The sequence below is a fragment of the Megalops cyprinoides genome, chromosome 11 (assembly GCF_013368585.1).
Source record: "Megalops cyprinoides isolate fMegCyp1 chromosome 11, fMegCyp1.pri, whole genome shotgun sequence".
Classification (NCBI taxonomy): domain Eukaryota; kingdom Metazoa; phylum Chordata; class Actinopteri; order Elopiformes; family Megalopidae; genus Megalops; species Megalops cyprinoides.
In genome coordinates, this window is record NC_050593.1 from 31,742,407 (window position 1) to 31,769,805 (window position 27,399).

General features: G+C 41.2%; 2 protein-coding genes across 2 annotated transcripts; one reads left to right on the forward strand and one right to left on the reverse strand.

The window, feature by feature from the left end:
- Positions 1 to 1,119: 1,119 nt before the first annotated feature.
- On the reverse strand, positions 1,120 to 4,907 carry LOC118786300 (anterior gradient protein 3-like). The gene is made up of 7 exons (XM_036541436.1): positions 4,796 to 4,907; positions 3,767 to 3,830; positions 3,326 to 3,378; positions 3,036 to 3,112; positions 2,595 to 2,658; positions 2,260 to 2,343; positions 1,120 to 1,703 (listed from the first exon to the last, which is right to left on the reverse strand). The coding sequence occupies exons 1-7, from the start codon at positions 4,803 to 4,805 to the stop codon at positions 1,654 to 1,656; spliced, it is 402 nt and encodes a 133-aa protein (XP_036397329.1). The 5' UTR covers positions 4,806 to 4,907; the 3' UTR covers positions 1,120 to 1,653.
- A 4,259-nt stretch (positions 4,908 to 9,166) lies between these two features.
- On the forward strand, positions 9,167 to 26,801 carry LOC118785386 (sacsin-like). Its single transcript, XM_036540002.1, has 7 exons — positions 9,167 to 9,198; positions 10,932 to 11,019; positions 11,320 to 11,431; positions 13,143 to 13,289; positions 13,632 to 15,072; positions 15,309 to 15,397; positions 15,853 to 26,801. The coding sequence occupies exons 1-7, from the start codon at positions 9,167 to 9,169 to the stop codon at positions 26,799 to 26,801; spliced, it is 12,858 nt and encodes a 4,285-aa protein (XP_036395895.1).
- The last annotated feature ends 598 nt before the right edge of the window (positions 26,802 to 27,399 follow it).

Here is a 27,399-nt window from a genome sequence, read left to right on the forward strand (position 1 = left end):
CTGGCTGCTAGTCTGTCACAGTCAGAGACAGGGGAATGAGTTATGTCATATCACTTTACATCCTGTGAGAGTGGATGTGGGAGTGATCATTTTACACCTGGCGTGTGGAAGTTTATCTAAAACACAACAGCACCATCATACACAAAGTCCAGCCCGCTATCTCAAATTGCTTTTGACAACCTGCTTTTAAACTATTAAGCTAGTTGCACCCCCAAGGATGTATATAGGCATGTGTACCAAAAGTGCCCTTTGTCACATGACCTAGGCCATTGAAATTTAGTTCACTGTTAAAATAAGGGTATCAAATTTACTGTGAATATAAAGGAAAAAACTTACTTTATTTGAACTTTAACGTACAGTCATCAGGGTCTCACAGTATATACTGCTGGTGTTGCCAAATTCCATGCAATGCATACTATAGTTCCACAAACGCACCCTGATTATATAATTGCTGGGGCAGACTGCTGCATTTTATTTTAGACAGCTTTTATTTCTGTATAATTTCTGTATAGATGTTATTAAATATTAATAACATCTATTTTTATTTTTATTTTATTTTAGACAGCTTTTATTTCTGCATAATTTCTGTATAGATGTTATTAAATATTAAGACGTTCCGTACAGCTTCATGCAATGCTCTCCTTTGGTCAGAGAAAAAAAATACATATTGGTTAGTACAGGCAGTCCCTGCTCGTATAACACAATAAATTACAAAATGCTGGGAGGAACAAGACAGGAATTGAATTATATTTTCCCAGACACACAATGCTATAAGCAGGCTTGTATTCCTGTATATTGGATAGAAATAATGTTTCCCAAAAAGCCTAGACAAATATGATACTGATGCAAATATGCATAAGATATTAATACAGAATAAATATTTATCAGTTTAGATATACTCACACATGAAGTACACTTATTATTAATATTCAGTATTATGACATGCACTGCATGATGGGAAAGAAATGATAAAGAGAAATGCAAGATGAAAAACGTTTTTTTTTTTTATTTATTTTTTTTTTTTTATTTACATGGTCAGCAAGATAGCACGCATAATTCATAGGCTAAAATTACTTTCCCAAATTACTTTTCTTCAGGTGACCCTAACAGGTTGGCTGAACAAAAATGACAAAAACTGACATGAGAAAGACAACACGTCAGACAAAACCGAAGGCCTCTGATGCATACAGACATCATCTTTTCATATTTTTTCCTTCTCCTTCTCTGCTTTTGCCAGTTCTTTCTCTCACTCTTATATTTCTCCACCAGCCTCCTCGCCATTGCATTGCAGGTATTTTGCCGTAAAGCAATTATTGGTGGCATTTCAATAAATGTTGTAGACACAGATTTTCATGGATCACCATGACACCGAGGCTGCCTGTATTGTTTCCTGTTCCATACTTCCTGTATACAAGGCTTAAAATGCCAGGATTCTGGCCACACATGAAAGTGCACCAGTGTGATTGGACTGCTTGTGTTCTCCAAGGTGGTTTGTGAAAACCTTGCTTACCGTTCAACAAAAGAACACTGAAAAGAGTACCGAAATCTGTTTTACATTTTTATTTATTGCGTGTTGACAAAACCAGAGAGATAATCCCCCCCCCTGAATTCCCTGCAGATGCTACTAATGCTGACGAGCCCGGTGGGGGGAATCTACGGCATGGAGTTGTGTGGAATCCTTGCCTTCTTCATGTTTTCCATCACTGTAGAGAGGGAAAGGAAACGCATGCCCCAACCATGCGTTAGACAAAGCAAATAAAAAAAAGTCTGCAGAAAAATTCAGCTGCAGGGACGAATGATGTCGAACAGGTCTATCCGCTCCATCACACACCCTGCAGCATCAGGCATGTCAGGAGCGGGACGTCACTGTGCTGTCACACAATGGCTCGTCTGAAGAGTTTGTTTGTTGTGTTTAAGTGTTTTCTCATGGGATTATCGCATTCAAAAGGCCCTGCTCATGCCGAAACCAATGGCTGAGCAAGAATGGTGATTAAAATTAAAACCAACTAGACGGTCTGAGTTCCACAACTAAGAGAACGTCTCCACTCTGCCACTCTCCACTGTGGCAGCTTGAAATTGATAGTGGACATGCACTTATTCTGTTCAAATGCTTAACTATCATCCTTTGTCTTGACCTTCATTTTGCACACAGTATCAGCAGTAAATTGGCATTGATCACTCCTACCTTGTTGCGCCACATATTTTGACCTGTTACCTGTCAGCCATAATGCTGCTTACACTGTATGAAGCAGTACTTACACAGCTCCACGTCGGTGTGTGTGTAGGTGTATTTATGTGTCTCGCTCTTTCCAGTGATGTCCATCCTGATCAGCAGTGACGGGTCTGGAAGGTAAAAAGCCACCATTTACTGTAGGCACTGTGGTGATCAACAGTCACAACAACATCCCAGGAACGTTACAATAACGTCCAGCAACATGCTAACTGAAAGGATGTGGTAACTTTGAAGCAAATCACAATGTGAATAGGTATTGACAGACAGCTATTTCTCCCCCTTCAGATCTTAATGTTAATTGTCAATTTGTTTGTTATTGAGGGGCTCTTACAAGTCAAGGAATAAGGTCAAAGTGCCTTACCAATAAAAATGATCCTTGGCACATAGTAGCCGTCAGGGGCAAGGTTGCGGTCTCCTGTCTCATGCTGCAGTGAGATGTAGAGGAAGTAAGTAAACAGGAGATTGCATTACATTACAGATTGCATTACATTACATGCTCTTATGCAGATCAAATTACATAGGCTACAATTGTACATTACACATTTATACAGCTGGATATTTACTGAGGCAATTTTGGATTACAAACCTTGCCCAAGGGCACAGCAGCAGTGATACAGCTGGGAATCAAACCTGCAACCTTGCAGTTATGAGCTCAGTTCCTTACCACTAGGGTACATTGCCACTGAGATGAGCATAGTAATGCACAGCAGTGAGGAGGGGTCATGAAGGGGCCTGACACATCCGTCCACAGCTGGCCAGACCGAGCAGGCCATTCCATGCACACGCACGCAGGGGGACTCACCACTACATTGAACATAATGAAGTCCTCCTTCGCCATCCTCTGGATCTCCTCATGGGCAGAGAACGCAGCTTTCAGACCTGCCAGAACGGAACAGGAATCAACATCGAGGAAGAGTTCCATGCTCTCAATTGCTTCAGGGCCACATAAGATTACACTGATGGTAGAAATGTTACTTACAAAAAGATAAAAATAGCTTTTTACGGTACATCATTCATTCACAGCAAATCACAGCAAATCACTGTATTTCTCAGTGGCCCTGGGAAAAAAAAGGAGATGAGGGCCTTCCCTACCCTGGCTGAGAGGACACTCATCGAGATGGTGGATGACCATGAGAGGTTTCTGTCTGTAATGCAGAGAGAGAGAGCTCAGTCAGGAAGAACTGGAGGATATGAATGTGTATCTCTTCCATCCACTGAAATGAATAGAGCCCATATGGTAAGAAACACTGAAATACTGAAACACAACCTGAAACACTACCTTTCCTTATTTCCTATCATGGTTTAATGCACTCATGTCTCGACAAGCTAGCTTATACATTTTCTGGCCAACTATTGAAACCTGGTCACGCAGCACTTCTAATGTTGTTGAGTCCTTACATGGCTTTTTGCTTGTTTTGTATTCTGCTTCACTTGTGAGTCACTTTGGATAAAAGCATCTGCCAAATGAATAAATATAAATGTAACTGTAGGTAAGAGGCCTAGATAAGACATGTGCACACGGACATCTCACACCTGGATCGAGCCATGTTTAGGGCATCCTGGTATGTCTGGACCCAGTCAATGTCTTCACCCCACTCTGATGGAAGAGCAAAAGCCACCATTTACACTGTGCAACTAGACAAAATTTTACAAGACACTGGAAAAAATCAGTTAAGCACAGCCACAATTTTGTCCAATTTGCTGCAGATACTGTCAGCGTGCCTTTCTTGCAAGACAGCCAGGGAAGCACACAGCTGTGGTTTAGTGGGATGAAACCAGGATTGTAACCAAAAGGTTGCTGATTCAGTATTCCACAGGGAACCTCTGGTGTATCCTTGGGCAGTAAATATCCAGCTGTGTAAATGGACAATGGCCCATAGCATGACAAAACTGTTTGCTATGTAAGTTCCTTTGCCAAGAAACTGTAATGTAAGTCCATCCACAGCATGGTGAGTGTTGTGGTTTTTGTTCTGTCTGTGACAGAATACACATGGCTTGGTCCAGTAATAATGATTGCTCAGAACATGTTACTGCAAAGATTATTTTTTGTTTGTATAGTATAGAGAGGCATACAAATATTCACTCAATACCGCATTCTATTTTTGTTCATATGTAAGTATTTGTGGGCATTGATTATGCCTTTAACTCCCTTGGGACCTTTTCTTTAACGCATTTAAATTGATTTTCAATTAAATTCATGCACATGTCAATGTAAGCTCGTCAGATATTATTGAAAATGTTCACGTGACCTCAAAAGGAGTCTTGTAAATAATGTTAAAAGCAGTTGTGAATTCATGCCCCACCTAGTGTCTGGTACATGAATTGCATCAAAGCTTGAACCTTTCTTGAAATGCAATTTACCACAAACCTGAGCAAGAAGAAACATCTATAGGGCTGGTACCGTGTACATGTATATACTGCTGCGATAACTAACATTAATGTCAGACATTCAACAGCGGTTTTATAACAGCTGTTATGGTCCTATCAGTAGCCAAGCTGCTATTACCACCAGGTACAAAACAGGTGTCATGTTTTATGTCTTATTTTAAAGAAAAAAAAAACCTCTGGCCATGGGGTTTGGCTGTTGGACCTCCTCTTCTTGCTCCTCCTGGAACACTTCGCTTGCTGGTTCTGGAGTGTTGTTCTCAACTTCTTCTTCTTCTTCTTCTTCTTCTTCTTCTTCCTCTTCAGGCGGCTCTTCCTCTGGTTCGGGAATATGGGTCTCCTGTGGGCTGCTGTAGGAGTTCTCACTGTGCTTCACCACGGACTGCTCCTCTCTGGGGGCCTGGAGCACAAGGCCGATGTAGTAGGCCCCCAGACAGACCAGGAAGAAGCTTAAGGCGTTCAGCATGGCCTTCATCTTTCATCCAGCGTGCTGGAAGACATGCAAAAGCTTTCAGAGCAACGCTTTTCAGGTTTCCCACAGACAGTTCAACTTCCCATTGTGATAGCTACCTGATTGCCATTATTAATATTTTTACTTCAGCAAACCCAGTTTAAAAACTTCTTATTCCTTCAAACTGGGGTTATTGTTTCATGTACTTATAAGAGTTATTTCATCTGAGAATTATAAAAGTAAATCTATTTCGACATATAAATAATTATCATGTAAATTCCCAACACATACATATCTTTGGATGATACATTGCTCTAAATCAAATAAATTGAAATAATCACCTTATGTTAAGGGGTTTCTAACTTTCACCACTGTTGCATTTTATTTTTATTTTAAGTTACACAATATATCTCACCTCCACAACACATTAGAGTAGATGGTGCTACGCCTAGTAAAAAGTGCACCTCCAATTACATGACAGTGGTGGACAGGTGAGATCCAAAGCCATGTAACAACAAAAACCCTCTTTAACTGGTTGCTGCTTCATCTAAAACTGCAACAATACTTCCCAGGGTGTACTTACTAAGGGTTGACCCGTTGAAAGATTAATCATCAGCCCGCACAAAAGCGCATTTTTAAACGAAGCATTCATTACATAAAGAGCAGCCAAGCCCAAACAAGTCTGCACAAGTGAAATAGATGAGAATTACCTCCAGACAGATACACGTGTCACTCATTACAGGTGAGTGTGGAATACAGTAAAACTATTCTATCAATACATCTAAGCAACACCAGCACTGGAACTTACTAACACCAAATTAACAGCAAGCCAGGTCCTGTGCACAAAGTCCTGAGTCTAAGCCACCTCACGTCAGTAACAATATTGTAGATACAAGACCTGGAGTTCTTTAGTCAGCAGGCAGCCGGGGAAAGGGACAGACAGTCAGGGAGGAAGCTAGACAGAGGGAGAGAAAGACCAACAGCTAGGGATAGAGAAGGATGAAGACACAGGAAGAAAGGTACAGAGATGGACAAACCAATTAATACGAAATCAGGAGTGTCTCTTACCTGTACCTGGTCTTAGTGGCTGAATGAGGCTAAACGAATACAATCACGGAAAAGAATTCTGGGAAACCTGCTCATCAGCTCTGCCCAGTCAAACAGACCCAGCCACATGTGCCTCGGTGCAATTGTGCCTTTAGGAAGAAATGGGTGTGTGTGCGTGTGTGTGTGTGTGTGTGTGTGTGTGTGTGTGTGCGCATGGCAGTGTACACTCATGTGTGTGCGTGTCAGCATACATGCAGGCAGGCGTGTGTGTGCACATGCATTACATTATATTACATTATATAACATGCATTTAGCAGACACTCTTATCCAGATCGAATTCCAGCACAATAGAACATAAATGCATCCATTCAATTTAAATGAGCAACAGTGTCAGACCAGGCTAACAACACTCACAGACCAGGCATTCAAGCAACCTGACTAGGCAACAGAAGCCAAGTACACTACGATACATCAGTCACTAGAACACAGAATTCAAAATAAATCACAAAACTACACATACATGCATGTGTGTGTGGTGCCTTGCAGAGGAACACAAATCACCCCATAAGGTTAGTGCAAAAGCACGACTCTTTCCCTTAACTACGGATCCACATCTTCCCATTGCCAAGCTAATCATATCTCAGTTCAACTCCCTCACCCCACTGCACAGTTTACATGAACAGACATGTATATGTATGCACATGTGAGGCATGTCACAGAAAGAACAGATGCTTGTGCGGGTTACTGACAGAGTAACATTCACACCCTGCTGCTGATGATGCTCCTGTTGGTTTTTCAGGCTATCCGGCTCTCACGACTCCAGGAGATGTCCATCTGTCTTACTGATGCCAGACTGAAATGTGGTCAGCCTAGATTTTCCTGTAGGTATATTGTGATTGCCATACAGTCTGCTTTTAATTGTTACTATTTCAATTGGTTTTCCTACATACTTTCATTCTAGTACATATTTATACTATAACACATCATTACAGTTATGTTTATAATGACTGTTATTGTTACAATTTTGATTTTAGCTGCTCAGTGAACAGGCCAGCTTCAGAAAGAATATGAAAAGGTTTTACATATTTGCAGAATAAATTTAAAGCATTATGCCACTAGGTTTTTATTGGCTTTTATTGAATTCTGCAGTCTTCAGTACAGGATTTTTCCGTAATGGAAAAATGTTGTAGGCTTTGTATTCAACTGCACAGTATGACTACAGATGGAGGCACCCTGTGGTCGGAGAAGGAAGCGCACAGAAAGAGCTGAATGACTGAGCGTGCTGGAAGAGCTGAACGAATGAGTAGTGACTGGGCGAACTGCAGGTACTGTAACGTGCATCACTGAACGAATCAGTACAGAGTAGGCTACAGAATCACTGCACTATGTACTGATTCATTCAGTGATTGGGGGCGTTTACGCTCAATGTGTCTACAAGTTCTTGTACGCTGCCTGAACAATAGCACGGCCCAGTGTAACTTTCTCTACAATCACAGTCATTTTGTTTATTACAATTTTTTTTTTATTTTTACAGGCTGATGCAGTAGTTGCTCAAAGCATATTGGTGTGGTTGCCTGACTGGGAAGTCAAGTGAACGAATCTTTTAGAGTGGTGAACCAGGACATACAGTAAAGCGAAATGATTCGTTCAAAACATTCGTTCATTTGCAAACTGCACAACAGTACTCAGAATCCCTTCCAAGTAACGACGTGATGCGATAACATTAACTTCAGATATATTCACCTACATATAGGGTAAAGCAAGAAGGCACAAGAGCGTCTGCTAAATGCCTGTAAAGCATGTATCAGCACAATGTATGCATCGATGTAGTATTTGCAGTTGCCTACATTATGATTAACCAGTTAGTAGCCGATGTAAGTCGCTCTAGATAAGAGCGTCTGTTAAGTTCCAATAATGACGACATCCCCAATATTGTGCGCCTGTATAGCAGAAGAACGACGGGTGATACAGTGGCCTAAGTATCTTCATCACAAAACGTTAGTCTCATTAAAGGCATTATATATTATCTTCCTCCTTGTTATTTACTTTTCAAAGATATGAAAATGCGCTGAATTCCTTTTATGTCCTCTTTCATGTCCCGGTGTAAAGTCTGCCTCCCTTTGTCATATTCAGTTGTCTTTTTTTCATTTTTGGGATAGTGTGTTTGTTTCGTTTCATCCGCGGAAACGAGAGAAGTCGAAACTGGAAATACGGGACGGAGCAAAATTTGTCGATTCATCGTCTAATGTGATTCAGTCACTGTTTTCAAATGGCCTGATTGCCTTACCATGCTTTCTTTTGTTTTTCTTTTTTTTTTTTTTTAACAAAACAAGTGATTTCCGATTAATTACTTTTTTTTAGGTTTTACACAAACTTCGGTCTTGAAGCAAATGAATACAAAATCCATTCGGTTATTCGCAAGCCTAAGAATTCTGAGCCATAATTAAAACAAAGCCTTCAGATTTTTGAAAGTGATGCATATAAACGTTGTTAGCAATTTAAAGACTTGAAAGTGGCTAATTAACGTTTTGGTCAGATTTTCATGTATGACACAGCAAGGCAACTGCAAAGTCACGCCTCGGAACCGCAAGATGCATCCTCTCTTCTAATGGAAAAGTACTAATCTTCAGTAAATCGAAACTTAATAACCATCGGTATTCATACGGGGGGGGGGGGGGGGGGGGCGGGGCGCAATTGCCACTACATAAAATGCTCACTAAAGAGACTAACCTTTATTTTACGGCAGGTGGTTGGTATGATGGGACCAACAACCGAATTCAAGTCGGGAACTCGGAGAAGCTGAACCATGAGGTATTATTATGATTAGGTTATTATTATTACAGCTGTTACTGGTACTTTTTCCTTTCTGTTGTTTATTGATTTGATTTAGTGTAGTGCAATTGATTCGTAGGTGCACTTGAAAAGTTAAATAAACCAAATATAATGTTTAATAATTAAGCATAACCTATTTTGATTAGTCTTTTATTTAGCCATGTGCTGCTGAATCCTAATTTTAGTCTCATACATCAGGATTGCCTTTTGATGGAAGAATGAGTTCTTACGCAAATCAAAAGAAGAAACGGTAAGTGAATGAACCGCCTCCGTATGATCAAATACGGTGTATTATACCGGGAATTAATTTTAATGTTTCTGAAATTATTTCTTTCAGGCATTCCAACGTGTTTCCTGTGTTCAGATAAAGAGTAGGCTGCGGGTTTTCAAATTAAAAGTCTCTTAGGGTGGGGAAAGTCACTTCCAGCTTCATTTACTCTTTTGCTGAAAAACAGCTAGTAATTTGGAGGGGATTTCCTGGACCCAATGCCGGCGCGTCCATATAGGCCAGGGGTGTCCAAACCTCTCCTGGAGGGCCACTTGTTATGCATGTTTTAGATTGCTCCCTGCTCCAACACAGCTGATTCAAATGATGAGTTTGTCATTCAGCAGCTTCAGGAGTTCATAACGAGTTGATCATTTGAATCAGCTGTGTTGGAGAGGGGAGAGATCTAAAACATGCAGGACAAGTGGCCCTCCAGGAGAGGTTTGGACACCCCTGATATAGGCGAACTAGGCAATTGCCTAGGGCAGTTTGGCAAGGGCGGCAAAATGTGGGCCAACCAGGTGCCAACTATTAAAAAAAATATATGAATTGCTGAGGAATGTCAATCACGCAGCCGCTTCCCGCCCCCAGCTCTCATGAGCCATGACTGAGGATAAGGAAAGCAGCATGTATAAACAACCGAAATTATCTGCCTGCGAATATAAAAAGAGGAGACTATTGAAGGAGCAAGCACTCCAAAAACAGAGGGATTCGTTGTTAAAGTATATTGATCCCGGGAGTGTTAGCAAGGATGACGCACCTTCAAGTCCACCACCGACATACATATGGCATATTGGCCTTTGTGTGTTGTTGCTGGTATGGTATGTTGCAAATAGAGGGGCGGCATAATTGTTTTTTGCCTAGAGCGGCAGAAGTGCATGCGCCGGTCCTGCCTGGACCCCAATTAAACATTCACTAAATCTCACATTTGGCCAATTACCCTTTTTGCGATATAGTGACACAAGGACAATCAGTGCCTTAATTCTAAAGAGCACTTTTCCAGTCATGTCAGGGTTTCTTGGGTAACTGTCTGTTTAAACTGATGTGTAAATAGAGGACACTATTTCAGTATATGTTAAAGTTGAATAAAAATGCATTAACTGGCATTTTAATACTACTAACACTGTGCAAGGCAACAGAATGCATAACATTTTTTTTCAAAATGGTGGTGGCTACTTGTTCACCAATGGATGGTGGTTCCCAAAGCTTGAGTGTCAAGCACTCATTGCTGAATGGCACACACAATGCTCTCAGGGAGATTTATGTGGTCTGTAATCTCCTGATATACGGCTGGGAAACATGAGCGAGCACTAGACTAGAAGTTGTAATTTGTTTTTAGTTGCAAGCCCTTATCATCGTGTCAACACAATATTGCATTGGAAAAAATCATAATGACTGCACAGTAAGATAGCAATTAAAATCAGTGTAATCCTGCACCAGGTTTACATTGTCTGGAATTGAGGAGACCCTTCTGGAACTTTTTAGAGGTTTACAGTATATGTGTTGTACAGGAGTGGAGTGTTTCTGTATCTTCTGTATATTCTAGGAAACAGCATACTAATTTTCTGAAATTGACATTGGCTAGAAAGTCGTCATTGCTGTAGAAAAGCACTCATTGCCTATCAGTAATTATGTCAATACCTTTTTTGGAATATCTGTTTTGAATTATATCAATATTTAACACAATGTAATGCCATGTAACTTTTTTTTCAATTTAGAAATGACTTTGGTGCCACATCTCCACCCTTTATCGACTACCTCAAAGATATTCTGCGCAGGTATCCTGATGGAGGCCAAATACTTAAGGTACATTTCACCACCCCTGTCCCCTAGATACTAGTTACATTTACATTTACATTTATTTATTTAGCAGACGCTTTTATCCAAAGCGACTTACAAAAGTGCATACAGTAGGTACAGTGACAGTACGGGGACAGGATAGTTATGAGGGTAGTCATTGTATGACTTGTATAAATTGTATAAAATTATTAATTGTTCTTTCATTACCTAGTAAAGGTCTTTCAAAGGCAAATCAATGCTTGTGATTGTTAAAAGTCACACCCAGGTAAAGATCAGGTGTCTGTCACTCTGCTGTGTTGGAAACAGGAGCTGATACAGAATGCAGACGATGGAGGTGCTTCAGAGGTGGTGTTTATCTATGATGAGACCACGTACGGGACCCAGAACCTTTGGACTGAAGATCTGGGAAAATACCAAGGTACCTCTGTTCCACTCATTGTCAAATGGTCCATCTTTACTCTGATAAAGGTCTAGTGACTGGAATTTTGATTTGTTTCTTTAAGTATATTCTCCTTTGCACCTGCACAGAGCTTTGATTAGGTGTCTGGACATTCTACAAAACTGCATCATCAAAGTTGTACATAAACACCTCTATAGGCACCATTCTGTTCGAGGGTCTTATGGCTGCTACTGTAGGTAGTCATTTTGTGCATGTCCTATTGTGTGTGTTCATCTGTGATTGGCCCCGGGTGAAAATATTTTTTTCTGGCCCCCCCTCGCCCCCAAACGCAGCGCTCGCTCATCTGATTTTGTCAGTTTAGCAGTACACTCATCCTGTTCTCTTTTTTCCTTCCTCTTTTGAGCGTCGCTTTTTTGTTTGGGCTTGCTAAACATTATGCTGCTCACTTATCGTCCATTTGCTGAAAAACACTTGCATCTTGCTAAAAGGTTGAACTGCTGAGAAAAAAACTGACGTCACAACGTCCACGCAAGTTATCACGAATGACAGGGAGCAAGGTCATTGGCCAAACAAATTAGCATTTCCCAGCAAGCCTTCTTCCTTCGTAACTTTTCAGAAGAAAGAAGCCAAATTAAATAAGTGGTGGGCAGAAATAATATTTATTTTTAATAAAACTTCCTTGTTCAGTTGAACTTTGTTGATTTTACATAACATTTGTTCAGAATACCTTCCCTGTACAGGGCAGATATTTTTGTTCTGGAATGCATGGCTAATTTGACTATTTTGCAAGTATAAAGTTTCATCCCTAAAATATAATGTTGTATACAATGCCAATTTTGTATTTTTAAGGAAGATTTAAAATATTTACTGTTCATGAATTAATCAGTGAAAAATTCGTAAAATGTATGCAATTTATTTGTATTGTCGTTGCACTTTGGCTGCTTATATGTTTCATACTTTTTTTTTTTGTATTTCTGATTATGTTATCACAACAAAAATGCATGGAACATGGCGGTTCATATGACAGTTCCTTAGAAATATTATTCCGCATGATTACCCGCTGTGTATCCTGGTTTTTGCTCCAACTTCAGTGAATTCATTAGGTTTGATTACACTATCAGCTGACTACCAGTTAGACAAAAGCTGTTTTTCTTGAAGGTCTGATAAGGGTATGTACACCATTTGAGAAGAAATAAGGAGAAATAAGGGTTCATACATACCCCTTCATTTTTGGGGCAGCTTTCGTTGACACTTTAGTTGTTCACTGAATTGGTTTAGGCCATAGAACAGTTATTGAGTATGTCATTAGTGGCAGTCAATTGAGTTGAATTTTAATCCTTATTAAAGGATACAGGATCAGCAGGATTAGTGTATCATTACTTGTGCCTTTTTGTACCATCACAACATCACAACAACAAATTTCTTTCTCATAGCAAAGAACCCTAAAAAATGACAACTTCAGAGCGATGTTCAGTTAATACTACAATCAAACAGGAGCAGAATATGCCGTGAATTCCCAGGACTAGGACTGGGCAAGACTCTGCATAGGGGGAATAAAACATAATCTAATCAGAAATAACCGATGTCATCACTCAGACACCATTGTCCTGTTTGGGTGTGTTGTCACAGATAGTGTAAGCTACCTGTGGAGAGCTACTGAGGCCTGAACACCTTGAGTCAGGAATGAAAGCCGCTTTTTGATCTACTTTATGTGTCTGTCGTTGAGCAGGTGCTGCCCTGTACGCCTATAACAATGCGGAGTTCACGGAGGATGACTGGCGGGGCATACAGGCCACAGGAAGGAGTGTCAAGCGCAACGATCCAAACAAAGTGGGACGGTTTGGGATTGGGTTCAACTCCGTCTATCACATCACAGGTGAGTAACCTGATGGCTAATGACTTATATTTCATCTGTTATTCCAACTGCCATTTTATTGCAGTGTTAAGCCCAACAGCTCCACTCTGTACTGTTCAGAGGAGCTCTTTTGCATTCATCAAAATGTAATAATGAATAAATAAATCACAATGATTAGAGAAACCCTACTCTGCCTTCACCATCTGTTCCTCACTAATATGGTACAGGTGTCTGTAAATATTGACTAACAGATACTTGTTTTTAACTGAAATTTTCTTGATATATACAGTATATATACTTGATATTTTCAATATGTATATATTCTTGGGATGTACTTGAAATACTTGACATTTTTGTTACTAGATTTGCCATGCATATTCAGTGGCAAACACCTTGGCATGCTGGACCCCCAGGAGAAGATATTTGGAGAACGGAAAGGTGGTTTCCAGTGGTCTCTTGAGGACGATGAGGACAGGGAAACACTATTGAGCCGGCAAGATCAATTCCAGCCATTTCGAGACATACTTCAAAAAGTCAGTGGCAAAACTTGGAAAGATGTCGTTGGTAAAGACAGAATCTTCAGCGGGACAGTGTTTCGTTTTCCGTTGCGTAATGACCCGTCTGATATTTCCGATAACCTGTACGACTCTGAAAGGATGCTTGAGCTCTTTGACAGCTTCATTGCAGATGCGGACATAAGCCTTCTCTTCCTGAGAAATGTTTCTTCAGTCTCCTTGAAGCACATTAGCTCAAATGGCTCAGTCATTGACAGACTGAAACTCTCTGCATCACGCCCTATTGTCAACGTAGCTTTTAATGCAAGAGATAAGGTGACTGCAGAAGGGTCAACATGTTTTAAAAACATTTCTTCCTACTGTCCAAACCAAGGAAAGACAAATGCCCAATGGCTCGTAACAACATGCTGTATGAAAGAAGGGCAGATACCAGACCTGGACTCACTGGCTAAGAAACTAAGCTTTCGGCCCCAAGTTGATCTAGCATTCCCCATAGATAAGAAAGCATCTGTGTCCAGTGGAAGACTGAGCTGTTTTTTGCCCCTCCCAAATAATGAAACGAACAGGACTGGGCTCCCAGTTCATGTTAACGCCTGCTTCGGCCTAACGGACAACCGGAGGCATATTAAATGGCAGGAAGAGGACCAGAAGCACGATGAAGCTGCTGTCTGGAATGAGCTGCTTGTGAAAGACGTTCTCCCCCATGCATATCACATAATCATGCTTGACGCCATTCACTTGTCCAGAAACGCCAGCTTTCTTTCATCCTTGGTGTACCGCCTTTGGCCAGACATTGATCAGATGAAACACAACGAGAGATGGCAGAGAGTTGCTGTCAACACGCTGCAGAATTTCCTCCATCTGAACGAGGCCATCTTATGTCAAGCTGGAGATGCAAAGAAATGGGTGAAGCTGTCAGAAGCTGTGTTTTTACCAGATGAAACAATGGACCCTCAAATGAAGAATGCTGTAACAGATGTATTGATAGCACAGGGTGAAAACCTTGTCTCCATTGCCAGCCATGTATCAAGAGACATCCAGCTCATTGTGCAAAGTCCCACCGGCTTAAAAAGCGCAACTCCAGCATTTGTTCGGGCTGTCCTCCGCAGAAGTGCGACTGTCAACCTCTCCAGGGAGGGCAAGTTCTTTCTCCTGGAGTATGTACTGAGTGATGGAAAGTACCATGAACTCTGGGGTCTTCAGCTTCTGCCTCTTAGTGATGGGACATTCAAATCATTCACAAATGAAGACAAGAATCTGGCTCTGATTGACAGCGAGCAGTTCCCACGGTAAGTTCTGTAAAGGTATTAATGTGAAAATCTGTTATAATTTCCCTCACTGACAGGGTTAAGAGTGTGGTTTTTAGCAGAGTGCATCCATGTGAAAGTGAAATCTGTCCTTAATATGTTGAATTTTTTTATCGCTCATATCTCAAATTATTTTTATTTTTTAATTTGAAACCCTTATGTCCATCCATTATTGCCCAAATTAGTTTTACAATTGACCACTCATTCTCTTTCTGCAGAGAGCTGCTACCAATGTGGCAACATCGATTTTTGCCCAGGGATCTCCAAAGGAATGCAGTCTACCACCTGAGGCAACTTGCAGCAACAAGTAAGACTTTCCATGTGATGATATTGTATATGAACATTGGATAAATTACTCGTATTTATTTTTAATGTGGGCTCTTCCATGTATGTTGCCATAACTCATGAACATACATGTATACTTAAACATGTACACAGTACCTTGAACGATACAGATTGGTTTGATTAATACTTAATAATTATAATAGCGATGATGTCCACATGACCCTTTTATCCAATTGTGTCTCAGCTCTTGACAGTGAAAGGTTAACTGAACTTATCCACACAGGTGAAAAAGATAAGAATGTGTTCTGTAAAGATTTAGAAAAATAGTTTTCTCACTCATTTCATTGCACATCATGACCAAGACAGCATTATACATTGGAGACTGCCTAAATCAGTATGTTTCGTTGGAATCTGCATGATTCATACCTCTAACCAATAAAATGTAAGCGCTAAAAGAATTTCCCTTTAAATTTTCAGATACATACAACAAAATAATTAACATGGATGCTGCAAGCGTGGCTGCACTTGCCATAAAAAATCTTCCAATGGACTGGCAAACGACACAAGGTCATGTGACCTGGAAGGTAGGAAACAGTCAACATCCTCCCATGCAGTGGCTGAAAGAATTCTGGAAATTTCTCAACATTCATTGGAGAGAGCTGAGCAAATTTGATGGCATGCCATTAATACCAGTTAAGCCTCTTCAAGATTCTGTCAGTTCTGTGACATTGGCACGAATACAGAAGAAGACAACTCTGGTGTTTCAGGAGACCAAACAGAACAACTTACCAACTGAGATAGCAAAAGTTGTTGAAAAGGTTGGAGGTACTATCATAAAGAGGGACACATTTCTCAAGCACCAAGACCTTGAAAACTTTGTACTAACACCCTCCCCAAGGAACATTCTGCAACTGTTCCTGAACATAGAAAAACGTCAGGTCATCTGTGGAATTGAGTCTGCTTCAGCCATGGAGAAGGAAGCACTGAAATCTTACTTCTCTTCTTTGAGCTCCCTGACCAATGTTGAAAAATGCCTTCTTTCTGAGCTACCCCTCTTCCACCCAATGGTGTCTTTGAAAGGCTACTCTGGAGAATACGCTGCTGTCAAGTCAAAGCAGGCTGTGGTCCTTAACTCCATCCCATCCATCCCCACAGATCTCGTCATGGCTGATGAAGTTGTACAGTGTGCAAATGAAGCTGACCGTAGGCTGCTAACATTGCTCAACATTGACCTCCTCAGTTCAGCTAAGGCAGGCATTCTTCTAGTCGATGGTATTGAGAAGAGACTGTACAAAAGTGAAGAGACTGACAAAATAATGATGTGGATATTAGAACATGGTAATGTGCTCTTTTCCCAGGACCAGACCTTGTACAAAAAATGTAAGGATCTCAGTTTCATTAACGTGCAGGGAAGAGAATACAAAAAAGCTTCAAGTTTCTTTGACCCTGACAACAAAATATTCAAAGTTCTGTTTGAAACAGATTTCTTCCCTCCACCAGCTTTCACAAGGACTAAATATATGCTGCAAAGTTTGAAGTCTCTTGGATTGCAGACAGAGGAACAGAACATCTCTTCTGGTGATGTGCTTCATGTTGCTAAGCACATTGAAAAGCTACATGTTCATTCTTCAGAAAAGACTTTTGTAAAAGCAGATGTACTGACTGGACTGTTGAATAATACCAATGTGCTTTCCAAATTTTCTGCACAACAGCTTTGGGATCTTGTACACACCCAGTGGGTTCCATGTAAAAATCCAGATACTGTGAATGGCAACCATGAGGTAAAATCTCAAGAGAAAAGCCTCTTCAAGCCAGCAGAGATACGGCATTCAAAGTACTGTGAGCTTGTGGGTCATGTGATGCCTCTCACTAATCAACTGAACGAGAGAGTCAGTGAAAAGCTCGGCCTCCTAAGTCTACCTCCTGCTGAGAAAGTGTTCAAAAATCTATCTGCTCTGAGAGCAACTTTACCTGAAGTGTGCGAACCAGACACTGAAGTTGATTTCAAAAGAAAGCTGCACAGCACTTATGCATGTATGCAAGATAACATCGCTCACTTCAGAGACACGGCAGAGAAGAAAACTGTACCTTGGCTCTGGATTCACAGCCACTTTGTGTTTCCTCACGATGTCGTTTTAGCCTATCCACACGGATTGGATCTCAGCTCCCACATTGAGAAAGTGCCAGAAGAATTCCTAGTGTACAAAAGAATGCTAACTGAGTTTGGAGTGAAAGCATCGGTGTCAGAGAAAGAGGTTGAGGAAATACTGTATAACATGAAGCAAAAAATTGACGAAAGGTGTCCATCTCATGGAACCCGGCTTGAATTGACTGTAGCAATTGCCATTCTCAACTGGATGTGCAAAGAAAAGAAACAAACAAAAGATGACTTACCAGTGCCTGCTATGGCAGGAGACAAAGAGTTTAACTTGCAGCCGTTGTCATCCACAGTGTTTTGTGACATCACGAGAGAAGGTTTGGAAGACCTAAGAGAAGACCAGGAAGTGTTCCATGTAGTCCATGAGGACATAACTCAAGGAATTGCAAAATGGCTGAAAATTCCTTCCCTCAGTACTCGAATCCTCAGACCAGAATTTGTTGGTATAGAGCAATGTGGACAAACAGAACCTATAACTCTGAGGATCAAGAACATACTGAAAGAGTACAATGAGGAAAAGGATCTCTTCAAAGAGTTAATTCAAAACGCAGAAGATGCTGGTGCAAGCACGTGTAGGTTCATGTTGGATTTCAGAAAACACAAAGACTCACCTGATACCCTTATAGACGCAGACATGTCCCTCTGCCACGGACCCTGCCTTTGGGCATTCAATAATGAGCTCTTCAAGGAAGAAGACTGGATAAACATAGTAAAAGTTGGATCTGCCTCAAAAGAAAATAAGGTAGAGAAAATAGGGAAGTTTGGGCTTGGTTTCAATGCAGTCTATCATGTGACTGATATTCCATCTGTCCTGAGTGGTAAGAAACTCCTCATTCTCGATCCAAACGTGACTCATCTGAAAAAACACATACAAAGCAAAGCGAATCCTGGAATCAAACTTGACTTATTTCAAGAGCGACTCTTTCGTAGGTTTCCAGGACAATTCAAACCATACCAGGGAATATTTGACTGTGATTTGTCAATGGAAAATGTTCAGAAATTCTACCAGGGAACTCTCATTAAATTGCCCTTCCGGACACAAGAGGAAGCTACAAACTCTGAGATCAGCAAGAAGGTTTATGATGAAGAGGACATTATTGCATTTCAGCAACACTTGACCAATAATGCAGAGATCCTTCTACTGTTTCTCAGGAAGGTTGACAAACTGTCTCTTGAGATCCTATCTGAAAGTGCCTCCACCCCTCCACAGGATAAAGAAGTGAAATCTCTCCTCACAGTCACCAGAAAAGTTGTGAGCACCGTACGTGTCCCAGATGACATTCCTTTGAAAACCATGAAGAATGATGGAGTGAAAGTGTTATTTGACAGTAATTGGGAAAATGTCATTGGTTGTCAGGAAGCAAGCATAATTGAAATGACAAAGACATACAAGGATGAAGCCGGTATCAAGTACTGGCTTGTGCATTCATGCATTGGAATGAAAAAATCCTTTGACATGCTCCAGAGGAAAAATACACAGATGAACTCTTTGCCAATAGGAAGCACTGCTGTGCCTCTACAGAAAAACACAGAAGGGGGAAATTGGCTACCTGAGAAAAGCAGCATGCCTGGGCAAGTTTTTTGTTTCCTGCCGCTCCCAATTAATTCTGGTCTTCCAGTTCATGTGAATGGATCCTTTTCTGTGACATCAAACCGGAAGGGCCTTTGGGAAACTGGAGAAAAACATGAATGGAACAAAGCTCTACTTCAAGATGCCGTTACTACTTCGTACATTTCCGCACTCTCAGTGTTGAAAAAGATGTCCGAAAAGGGAGAGCTCCAAGGTTACCCCTACTACACATTCTGGCCTGACAAAGAGAAAGTGAGCACAGCTTTTGAATCTCTCATTGTTGCTTTTTACTCTGCTATTGCTCATAATTTTCTGGGCAAGAGTCTTGAACTCTTCAGTGATGGGACAAACTGGTGCTCCATAGACAAGGCCAGATTTTTACACCCAGATATAGAGCAGAACAAGAAAGTTGGACAGCTTGCAATGAAAGAGTTTCTGGCAAATCATGAAAAACACTACCTTGCTGTTCCTCTCCCAGAATGGGTGAGAAATAGTTTCAAGCAGACCGGTTTCAATGACATAATAGAAGAAAGGACATTTGACTGGATTACATTCTATCAGGAGGTAGTGTTCCAGAACCTGAGTGCTATGGATCCTGAGAGCAGGAATTCTCTTGTGCTGCATGCCATTGACATGAATGATAAAGCAATCGATAGCCTATTGAAAAGGTATGCTTGCATTCCTGCAGAGGGTTGTGAGCAGCTTCAGTTCATTAGAAAACTTGTCAACCCCTCAGGAAAAGTGGCTTGTCTCTATGAGCCAGAGGAGTGCCGTTTTCTTAAAGGAACAGCAGGGGATTTCTGCTCTCCAAAACGGATCCAACGTTTGACAGAACTGGGAATGCTAAGTGACCATCTCTCATTGGCGGACATCAAAGAGAGAGTCAGGACTATTGCCCGTATTTGGCAAAGAAACAAGTCGGAAGCATGCAAACGCATTCGGTGCATCCTGGACCTCACAAGCAAGTCATTACATGATGAAAGTTCTCCTCACTGGGAATCAATCAGAAGCACAGCCTTCATTCCTGCCTGGCCACCACAGATTTCTGATCAAGGCAAACGTACCAGTGTCACGCTTAAAAAGCCTACTGACCTTTACAGTCACCGGTGTCAGTATTTGGTTAACATGACACAGTTCACAGTAGACCAAGCAACTCTCCAACCACCTTACTATGATTCAGTCCTCAGTAAATTAGGAGTTCTTGAAAACCCACCCATTAACACAGTCCTTCAGCAGCTAGAAGAAGCACAGCAACATTGTTCAGCTTTTGAAGAAGGCATGCTCTCCAAAATTGCTTATGAATGCTATGGTTTTTTGGACAAATTGACAAATGAACAAACTACATCAGTGGCTGAATTGATTTTTAAGCGAGCACAGTCATTTCCCTTTGTCCTAATTGAGGACAAGTTTGTGAATGTGAGGTCTGTGGCAAAGAAGATGGAGTTTGAAGCTAAGCCATACCTGTATGGTCTTCCAAGTGGCCTCTCCAAATTCAAAAACCTTTGGAAATGTGTTGGCATACAGAAGCATTTTACCTCAGAGCAGTTTGTGGGTGTGCTACAGGAATTTAGTAATAAGTACAGAAATGAAAAACTTTGTCACAGTGATTTAAACATCTGTCTCACTGTAATTACAAAGGGATTGTATAAACCTGAGGATGAAAAACCAAAAGACTGTGTTTTGCCAGATGAGAGTGGTGTTTTACACCCTTCCCACCAGCTCCATTTTAATGACAGTCCCTGGATGCCAGTCTCGCCAGATGTTGTTTTGTGCCACGCCCTCATACCTCGCATCATTGCACTTCATTTCGGGGTCAAAACAACAAGACACCGGGCTCTGCAAAATCACCTGATTGAAGGATTTTCGCCCTTCGTGAAAGAGTTCGGACAGCATGAGGAACTGACAGTCCGTCTTAAAAACATCATTGCAGCTTATCCATCCAAGAAAGATATTCTGAAAGAGCTCATACAAAATGCTGATGATGCAGAGGCGACAGAGATTCACTTTGTTTGGGACACCAGGACACACAACACAGAAAAAACCTTTGGAGAGAAATGGAATCCATTGCAGGGTCCATCGTTGTGTGTGTACAACAACAAGCTGTTTTCAGATACAGATCTGAAAGGAATTCAGCAGCTCGGGGAAGGTGGAAAACATGGCACACCTGGAAAAACAGGAAAGTACGGACTTGGGTTTAACTCTGTTTACCATCTGACTGACTGCCCTGCATTTGTAACTGGAGATAGATGGCTCTGCATATCTGACCCAAATCTAAACTATGTAGAAGCTGGAACAAAGCAATCACCAGGGTGTATGTATTCACTGGAAAAGGAATTTAAGGACTCATTCCCTGATTTGTACAATACATTCCTTCCAGAAGATTTCTCACTCAAGGTAGGGACCATGCTCAGACTGCCACTCAGGACAGAAGGAATGGCTAAAATCTCAGAAATATCAAAGGACATTGTTACCCCTCAGGATATCGAAGAACTCTCTTCTGAGCTTTCTAAAGATCCCGAAGGATTGATTCTCTTTTTGAGGTACATTCAAAAAATACAGTTCCATGAAATATGTCCACACACAAACAAACTGAGAACTACATTCTCAACAGAGATAAAGTTATCTGAAAAAAACTTTAAGAAAAAAGATGGTTTTCAAAACCATGTTCAGAAGTCCTTACGTTCAAGAGGGCCAGCTGAACCAGTGCAAGCCATCTATGAAATGGACATTTCATCATCTCCAAAAAAGCTAACTCAATGGATCATAGCAGAGCAGTTTGGCGCTCTCAGTGAAAACCCTGATATGATGACTGATAGATCTGACACGAGAGTTCCTCAGGCTGCTGTAGCAGCTTGTTTGAATTCTAAATTGACTGGGAGGATGTTCTGTTCCCTGCCTTTACCAGGCCATACAGGACTTCCAGTGCATGTAAATGGAAATTTTGAGGTAGACTCCTCCAGAAGGGACCTCTGGAAAGAAGATGGTAAGAGCTTGAAGATGGAGTGGAATGAATCCCTGAAACTGAATGTCATTGCTCCCTTGTATGCAGATCTACTAAATTATGTCCATGACACGGTTAAGAAGGACAGTCATTCTTCATTACTGTCTCTTGGGCAACACTTGGATTCTGCTTATCTGCATTTTTTCCCTAAAATTTCAGACTCCATTGGCCCAGAGTGGCACGGAACAATAAATGCAATGTTTAAGTCAATCAATGAGAGAAATCTTCATCTGATTCCCGTTTTTCACAGTTCAATTCATCAGATTTCCTATTTCAAAAGAACACAATACACCATAAGCTGGTCTAGTGTCACAAATAAAGAGCCAACTGATGCACCTCATTTCACCAGTGAGTACAATGACAGCTTGCATCAAACCTTAGAGGATGTTGGTATGAACCTAGTTCCATTCTCTTGCAGTATGGACATCTTCACCAGTTTTATGCATGCAGGTGTTGAAGTGAGGACAGTCAGTCCCCTGACAGTAGGAAACTACCTGAGGAGAAAGCTACTGAATGATCCAACGAAAACTGAAAATAGTTTGCCCCTGCCAGTTAGTCAGACTTTGATCAAAAGCAAAGGTAGATGTAAACAGCTTCTGGATTACTGTTTGAAGAAAACAAATGAGAATGAATCCATCTTGGTGAGTGGACTGCCTCTTCTTCTTACTTGTGACCAGATTCTGAGGGTATTTAATGCTGACTCTCCAAGGCTATTTTCAAAGTTTTGTGAACTATTTCAAGGGCACGCAGATGACTTTGCAGATTACAGAGTCAATTGTGAGCATATTGAAGTTCTTGAAGACGGTCACTTTCTGAAAAAAATGACCATCCGTGACTCAGAAAGATATCTGAAACCAATACTTGAGGGGTTCCTTCAAAATTGTGATCGAAATTCTATGCTGCCATCTCCAGAAGAGGCATTCATTACATGGTTAAAACAACTTTGGAAGTTTTTTTGTGATCAGGTTAAATCAGCTACAAAGAAAGATAGGGAAAACAACAAGGCCTTTGTCGACATAAAGGATCTATTTTCAGACTCTCCTATTGTTCCTGTCATCTGTCAAAATCAAGGTGGCAAATGTTTTCTGAAAACACCGGGGACACTGTGCAGTGTGATCTCCTTTTCAGAGGCAGAAGTACCAAAAATCCTCCTTAAACTTGGATTCATGACATTGAACACAACGTTCTTCAGAGATTTCAGAGAGCTTTCGCCACATCTCACTCATGAACTACTCGATGCAACTGACAGCAGAGCTGTTCTAGATCAACTCTATGTGTCGCAGCACTGTCAGTTTGACAAGCTTTCTGATTATGAAATGGATGCTCTTTTATGGGCTTTGCAATCAGTAATATGTTCTGCCCAAAATACTCAGAAACAACAAAGCAAGCTCAAGTCACTGCCACTGTTTGAAACCATACAAGGGAACCGGCAAAGGGTTGACAAAGTCAAAAAAGTGTTCATCTTGAAAACAGATTTAATGCAAAGCTTTCCTGATTTGTACACAATTGACAAGGAGACCATTTTCCTCAGACACAGTGCTGTGAATGAGACCCTGGCAAAAAAGATGGACATTGTCATCTTGGATGATCTGGAGTACTATGTAAAATTCATTCTGCCCGCCTTACATAGGCTCAACAATGACCAAGTTCTGAATTCAGTCCGGATGCTGTTTGAAATACAACATAATGCACGCTATCAGCAGTACAATGATAAAATTGTTAACACGCTGAAAAATGTCAGGTTTGTTCGGGATGTCCATGGTGTTCTTCAGGTAGCCTCATACTACTATGATGAAAATGTTTATCTGTACCAAATCATGCTCCCAAAAGAGAGGTTTGTTCCAGCACAGTTTTGGGACATCATTGAACATGGTAATGGAAGACCCAACAAGACTGATGCAAAACAACTGCTGAAGGAACTTGGGTTGAAGCACACTGTGTTGGAAGAAGAATTGATTCAGTTCGCACACCAGGTTGCATCTGATGCCAAAGGGAATATTTCCCTCAAGGAGCTGAAACAGAAATCAGATGCTTTGTTTGGGACTGTTTTAAATAGAGACACCCCAGAGTTTCTGAACACAATATCTTCCATAAAATTTATCTTTCCACTGCAGGTTGCACAAAACCTGTGTGAATACCACCAACCTTTTGCAGCACAGAGGCAACTTGTGGCAATCAAAGGCTCTTTGATACAGAGAGATCCACAACACCAATTTTTGATCTGGACCTCATTACCAATATTGCCATCAGAAAGCTGCACAATGAGTCAAATAAATGTAATGAAGGAAGCTGGAGCTCTTGAGAAGCCTAACCCTCAACATGTAACTGAAAACCTGATGAATATCTGCCAAGCACCATGTGAGAATGAAGAGATGATTCAAACCAGACGGGAAGTTTTCCGTCATTCTTATGGCTTTCTCCAGTCTATGGATTTTGATGCCTGTCCACTGATGGACCTTCCTCTGGTGTTGGTTGAAAACAATGCTAAACTTGTAACACCCAAACAAACAGTTTTAACGCTGGATGATCATGTAAAGTTCAGGCCCTATTTATTCAAAGTGCCTTCTGAATTGGCGATATATGAAGATTTTTTTAAGAAGATAGGTGTTGAAGAAACACCTTCTACAAAACAATACATCTCTGTTCTCCAAGCTATTTACCAGGACACTATTGACAAGCAAAGGTTGAACCCAAATCAGTTAAAAACTTGTAAACACACTGTCAAGCAACTTTTTAATTTGATTGAAAAGACATCAAGACAAAAGCCGGCTGAGGTCCCTGAGCCCCTTTACCTACCAGCAAGGGATGGTAGATTGTATGAATCGACCTCACTGTATTTCAATGACACTTCCTTCCAGGTTACTAGATGTGAGGACTCCGTACAAAACAAACTGAAACTTCTTGATAAACTAAACAATTACTATCTTGACAGGGATTGCTATAAACAACAGAAACTGATACAGTTGCTGCCCCACAATGTTCGTCCCAAACTGCTATCTGAAGTTATAACTGAGAAGCTGGTGGAATCCAGTCTGCAGTGGTGTGAATATAGGGAATACTGTCACTTCCGTAGTCAGTTTGAAGGCACTTTGTCTTCTAGCCATTTTCTCTATGGCCTAGTCTGCCTGGTAAGACAACAGTGCAGCGGCACAGTATCCCAAAACGAGGCTGAGAACATGTGTCAGAATTCTTTCCGCAGAATTAAGATCATCTGTTGCGAGAACCTTGAAACGGTTCTGTTTCTCAATCAGCAGCCACTGGATAACACAACAGCTGAAACACAGGTTTATGTGAAGAGGGAACAAGAGAGGTGCACGTTCTATCTAAAACACAGTGATGACCAGACACCAAAAGTGATGTATGAGGTCCTCCCAAGTCTAGCCAACGAGATCAATGTCCTCCTCAAAAATGCTCTTGAAACAGATTCACTCTTTGTCCTCCAGAAACTGCTGGTGTGCGAGAGCATGGAGGACGTACAGAAGATGCTTGAAAGAAATGGAATACGAAACAGTGCAGAAGATGGACACTGTCACTTCCCGGACCCTGGGAGTATTATTCCTGACGAGTGGATTGACACCCTTGACATGAACTTTCTTAACAACTTTGAAAAAGGAGAATATGTTGGCTTCAGAAAGCCAACTTGCAATGAATATTGCTTTGCAATTGTTGTTGAAGAGGTGAATGAATCTTTAAACCAGGGAAGGCTGTCTTCTCGGAAATACAAAATAAAAATCGGGATAGATGAGGTCACCGAGGTAAGCGTTCTTGATCTGTATCAGTTCAAAAGAGTACAGAGACCTTCCTCTTCTGCTGGGAACTACTGCAAGGAGATTGTTCCATCACAGGCAGCAGCACAGTCTGCCCCACCACCTGCCAAACTCCAACCACAATCCCTGGAAGAGATCAAAGCAGAAATAGACAAGTGCCTGACGGAGATATGGATGCTGCCGAAAGAGGAGAGGCGAAAAGGCATCAGACGCCTCTACCTGAGGTGGCATCCAGACAAAAATCCAGACTGTGTCGACCTCGCCACCGAGGCCTGCAAATACTTGCAGCAGAGGGTTGAGGAGTTGAAAATGGGGAAGCCTAGTCGCCATGGTTCTGGGGCTAGTGAAAGATCCTCTCCAAGGAGCTCTGGCTTCAGCGACTTTTTCAAACAATGGGATCAGGAAGCCTCTCGGCATCGGAGAGGACGGGAGAACTTTCACCAAAGGCATTCTTCAAGGAATTATGACTTCTGGGAATTCCATGGAGGCAACGCCCACCATGGAGGTACACGACCAACATCAAACCCAGAGGAAGCTAAGCGCTGGTACAGACAGGCAAAGTGTGACCTCACCGCAGCCCACAATGACACGGGAGGCAAGTCCCCAGAGTGGTGCCTCTTCAAAGTGCACCAAGCTGTAGAGAAGGCCCTGATAGGAGCAAAATACAAGAGCACTGGAAAACATTCTACTGACTGCTCTATTTCCAGCCTTGCATGGCAACTGTCACACTGCAGGCCAAAGATGAGCACGCTACCCGACATGGTGAACAGGTTGAAACAACTAGGTGTCGACGCCAAGAAGACCCAGTACCCAAACTACCACACACCTCCGGGCATTCCCAACACCCAGTTCAACTCTCAGGATGAAACACAGGTGCTGAACGTGGCATCTCAGCTCTTAACTACAATAGATGCATACATTAGTGAATGAGAATTACACTCTCAAAGTTGGGGCAACGCTATTTGACATTTTGTTAAAACTTACTACTGCTGTAAAATCTGATTTAATTTAGCATCAAGTGTTTTTGTTATTACTTAAATCCTGAAACCTTTGACTGTATTGAATTAAGTAGTGAGAAATGTAACGGTACTGGTCTTTCCTTCACCCTCAAATTCATTTAAAGAAAAAAAAATTGAGCAAAAATGAAGTCACCTTCAGTTTTTCTTTCTCTACAGCCAGATCTCTTTGAAATAACCTTTTCTAGTATACATATATAACACATCTTTGAATATTGATTGATCTGCAGTAACATAAGGGACTGATACTTCTAGCTTATTCTGCTGTCCTGACACGTATAACACAACTGAGTCTATCTGCATTGCATAGAGAAAAATAAAAACAGGATAAATCTAACAGGAGTGTGATAGAATTTGTAAATGTATGTGCAACTGAACACAACGCTCACCTTCATTTTAAAATATTTTAATGTGCTTTCTGTAACTTTTTTTTTTTCCAAAAAGCAACCCTTTTCAGTGTCCTCTTTTTGCACTCCTTTCAAATACAAAATCAAGACCACTTATCCATGTAT

What these genes read in the sequence shown, in the direction of transcription:
- LOC118786300 (XM_036541436.1), bottom strand. An exon ending in CTAAACATGGCTCGATCCAG is followed by an intron (nt 3,379 to 3,766) that starts GTGTGAGATGTC and finishes TCTGCATTACAG; the next exon opens with ACAGAAACCTCTCATGGTCA. An exon ending in ACACACCGACGTGGAGCTGT is followed by an intron (nt 1,704 to 2,259) that starts GTAAGTACTGCT and finishes CCCTCTCTACAG; the next exon opens with TGATGGAAAACATGAAGAAG.
- LOC118785386 (XM_036540002.1), top strand. Translation starts at nt 9,167, where the DNA reads ATGAGTTCTTACGCAAATCAAAAGAAGAAACG. An exon ending in ATGGAGGCCAAATACTTAAG is followed by an intron (nt 11,020 to 11,319) that starts GTACATTTCACC and finishes TGTTGGAAACAG; the next exon opens with GAGCTGATACAGAATGCAGA. An exon ending in AGATCTGGGAAAATACCAAG is followed by an intron (nt 11,432 to 13,142) that starts GTACCTCTGTTC and finishes GTCGTTGAGCAG; the next exon opens with GTGCTGCCCTGTACGCCTAT.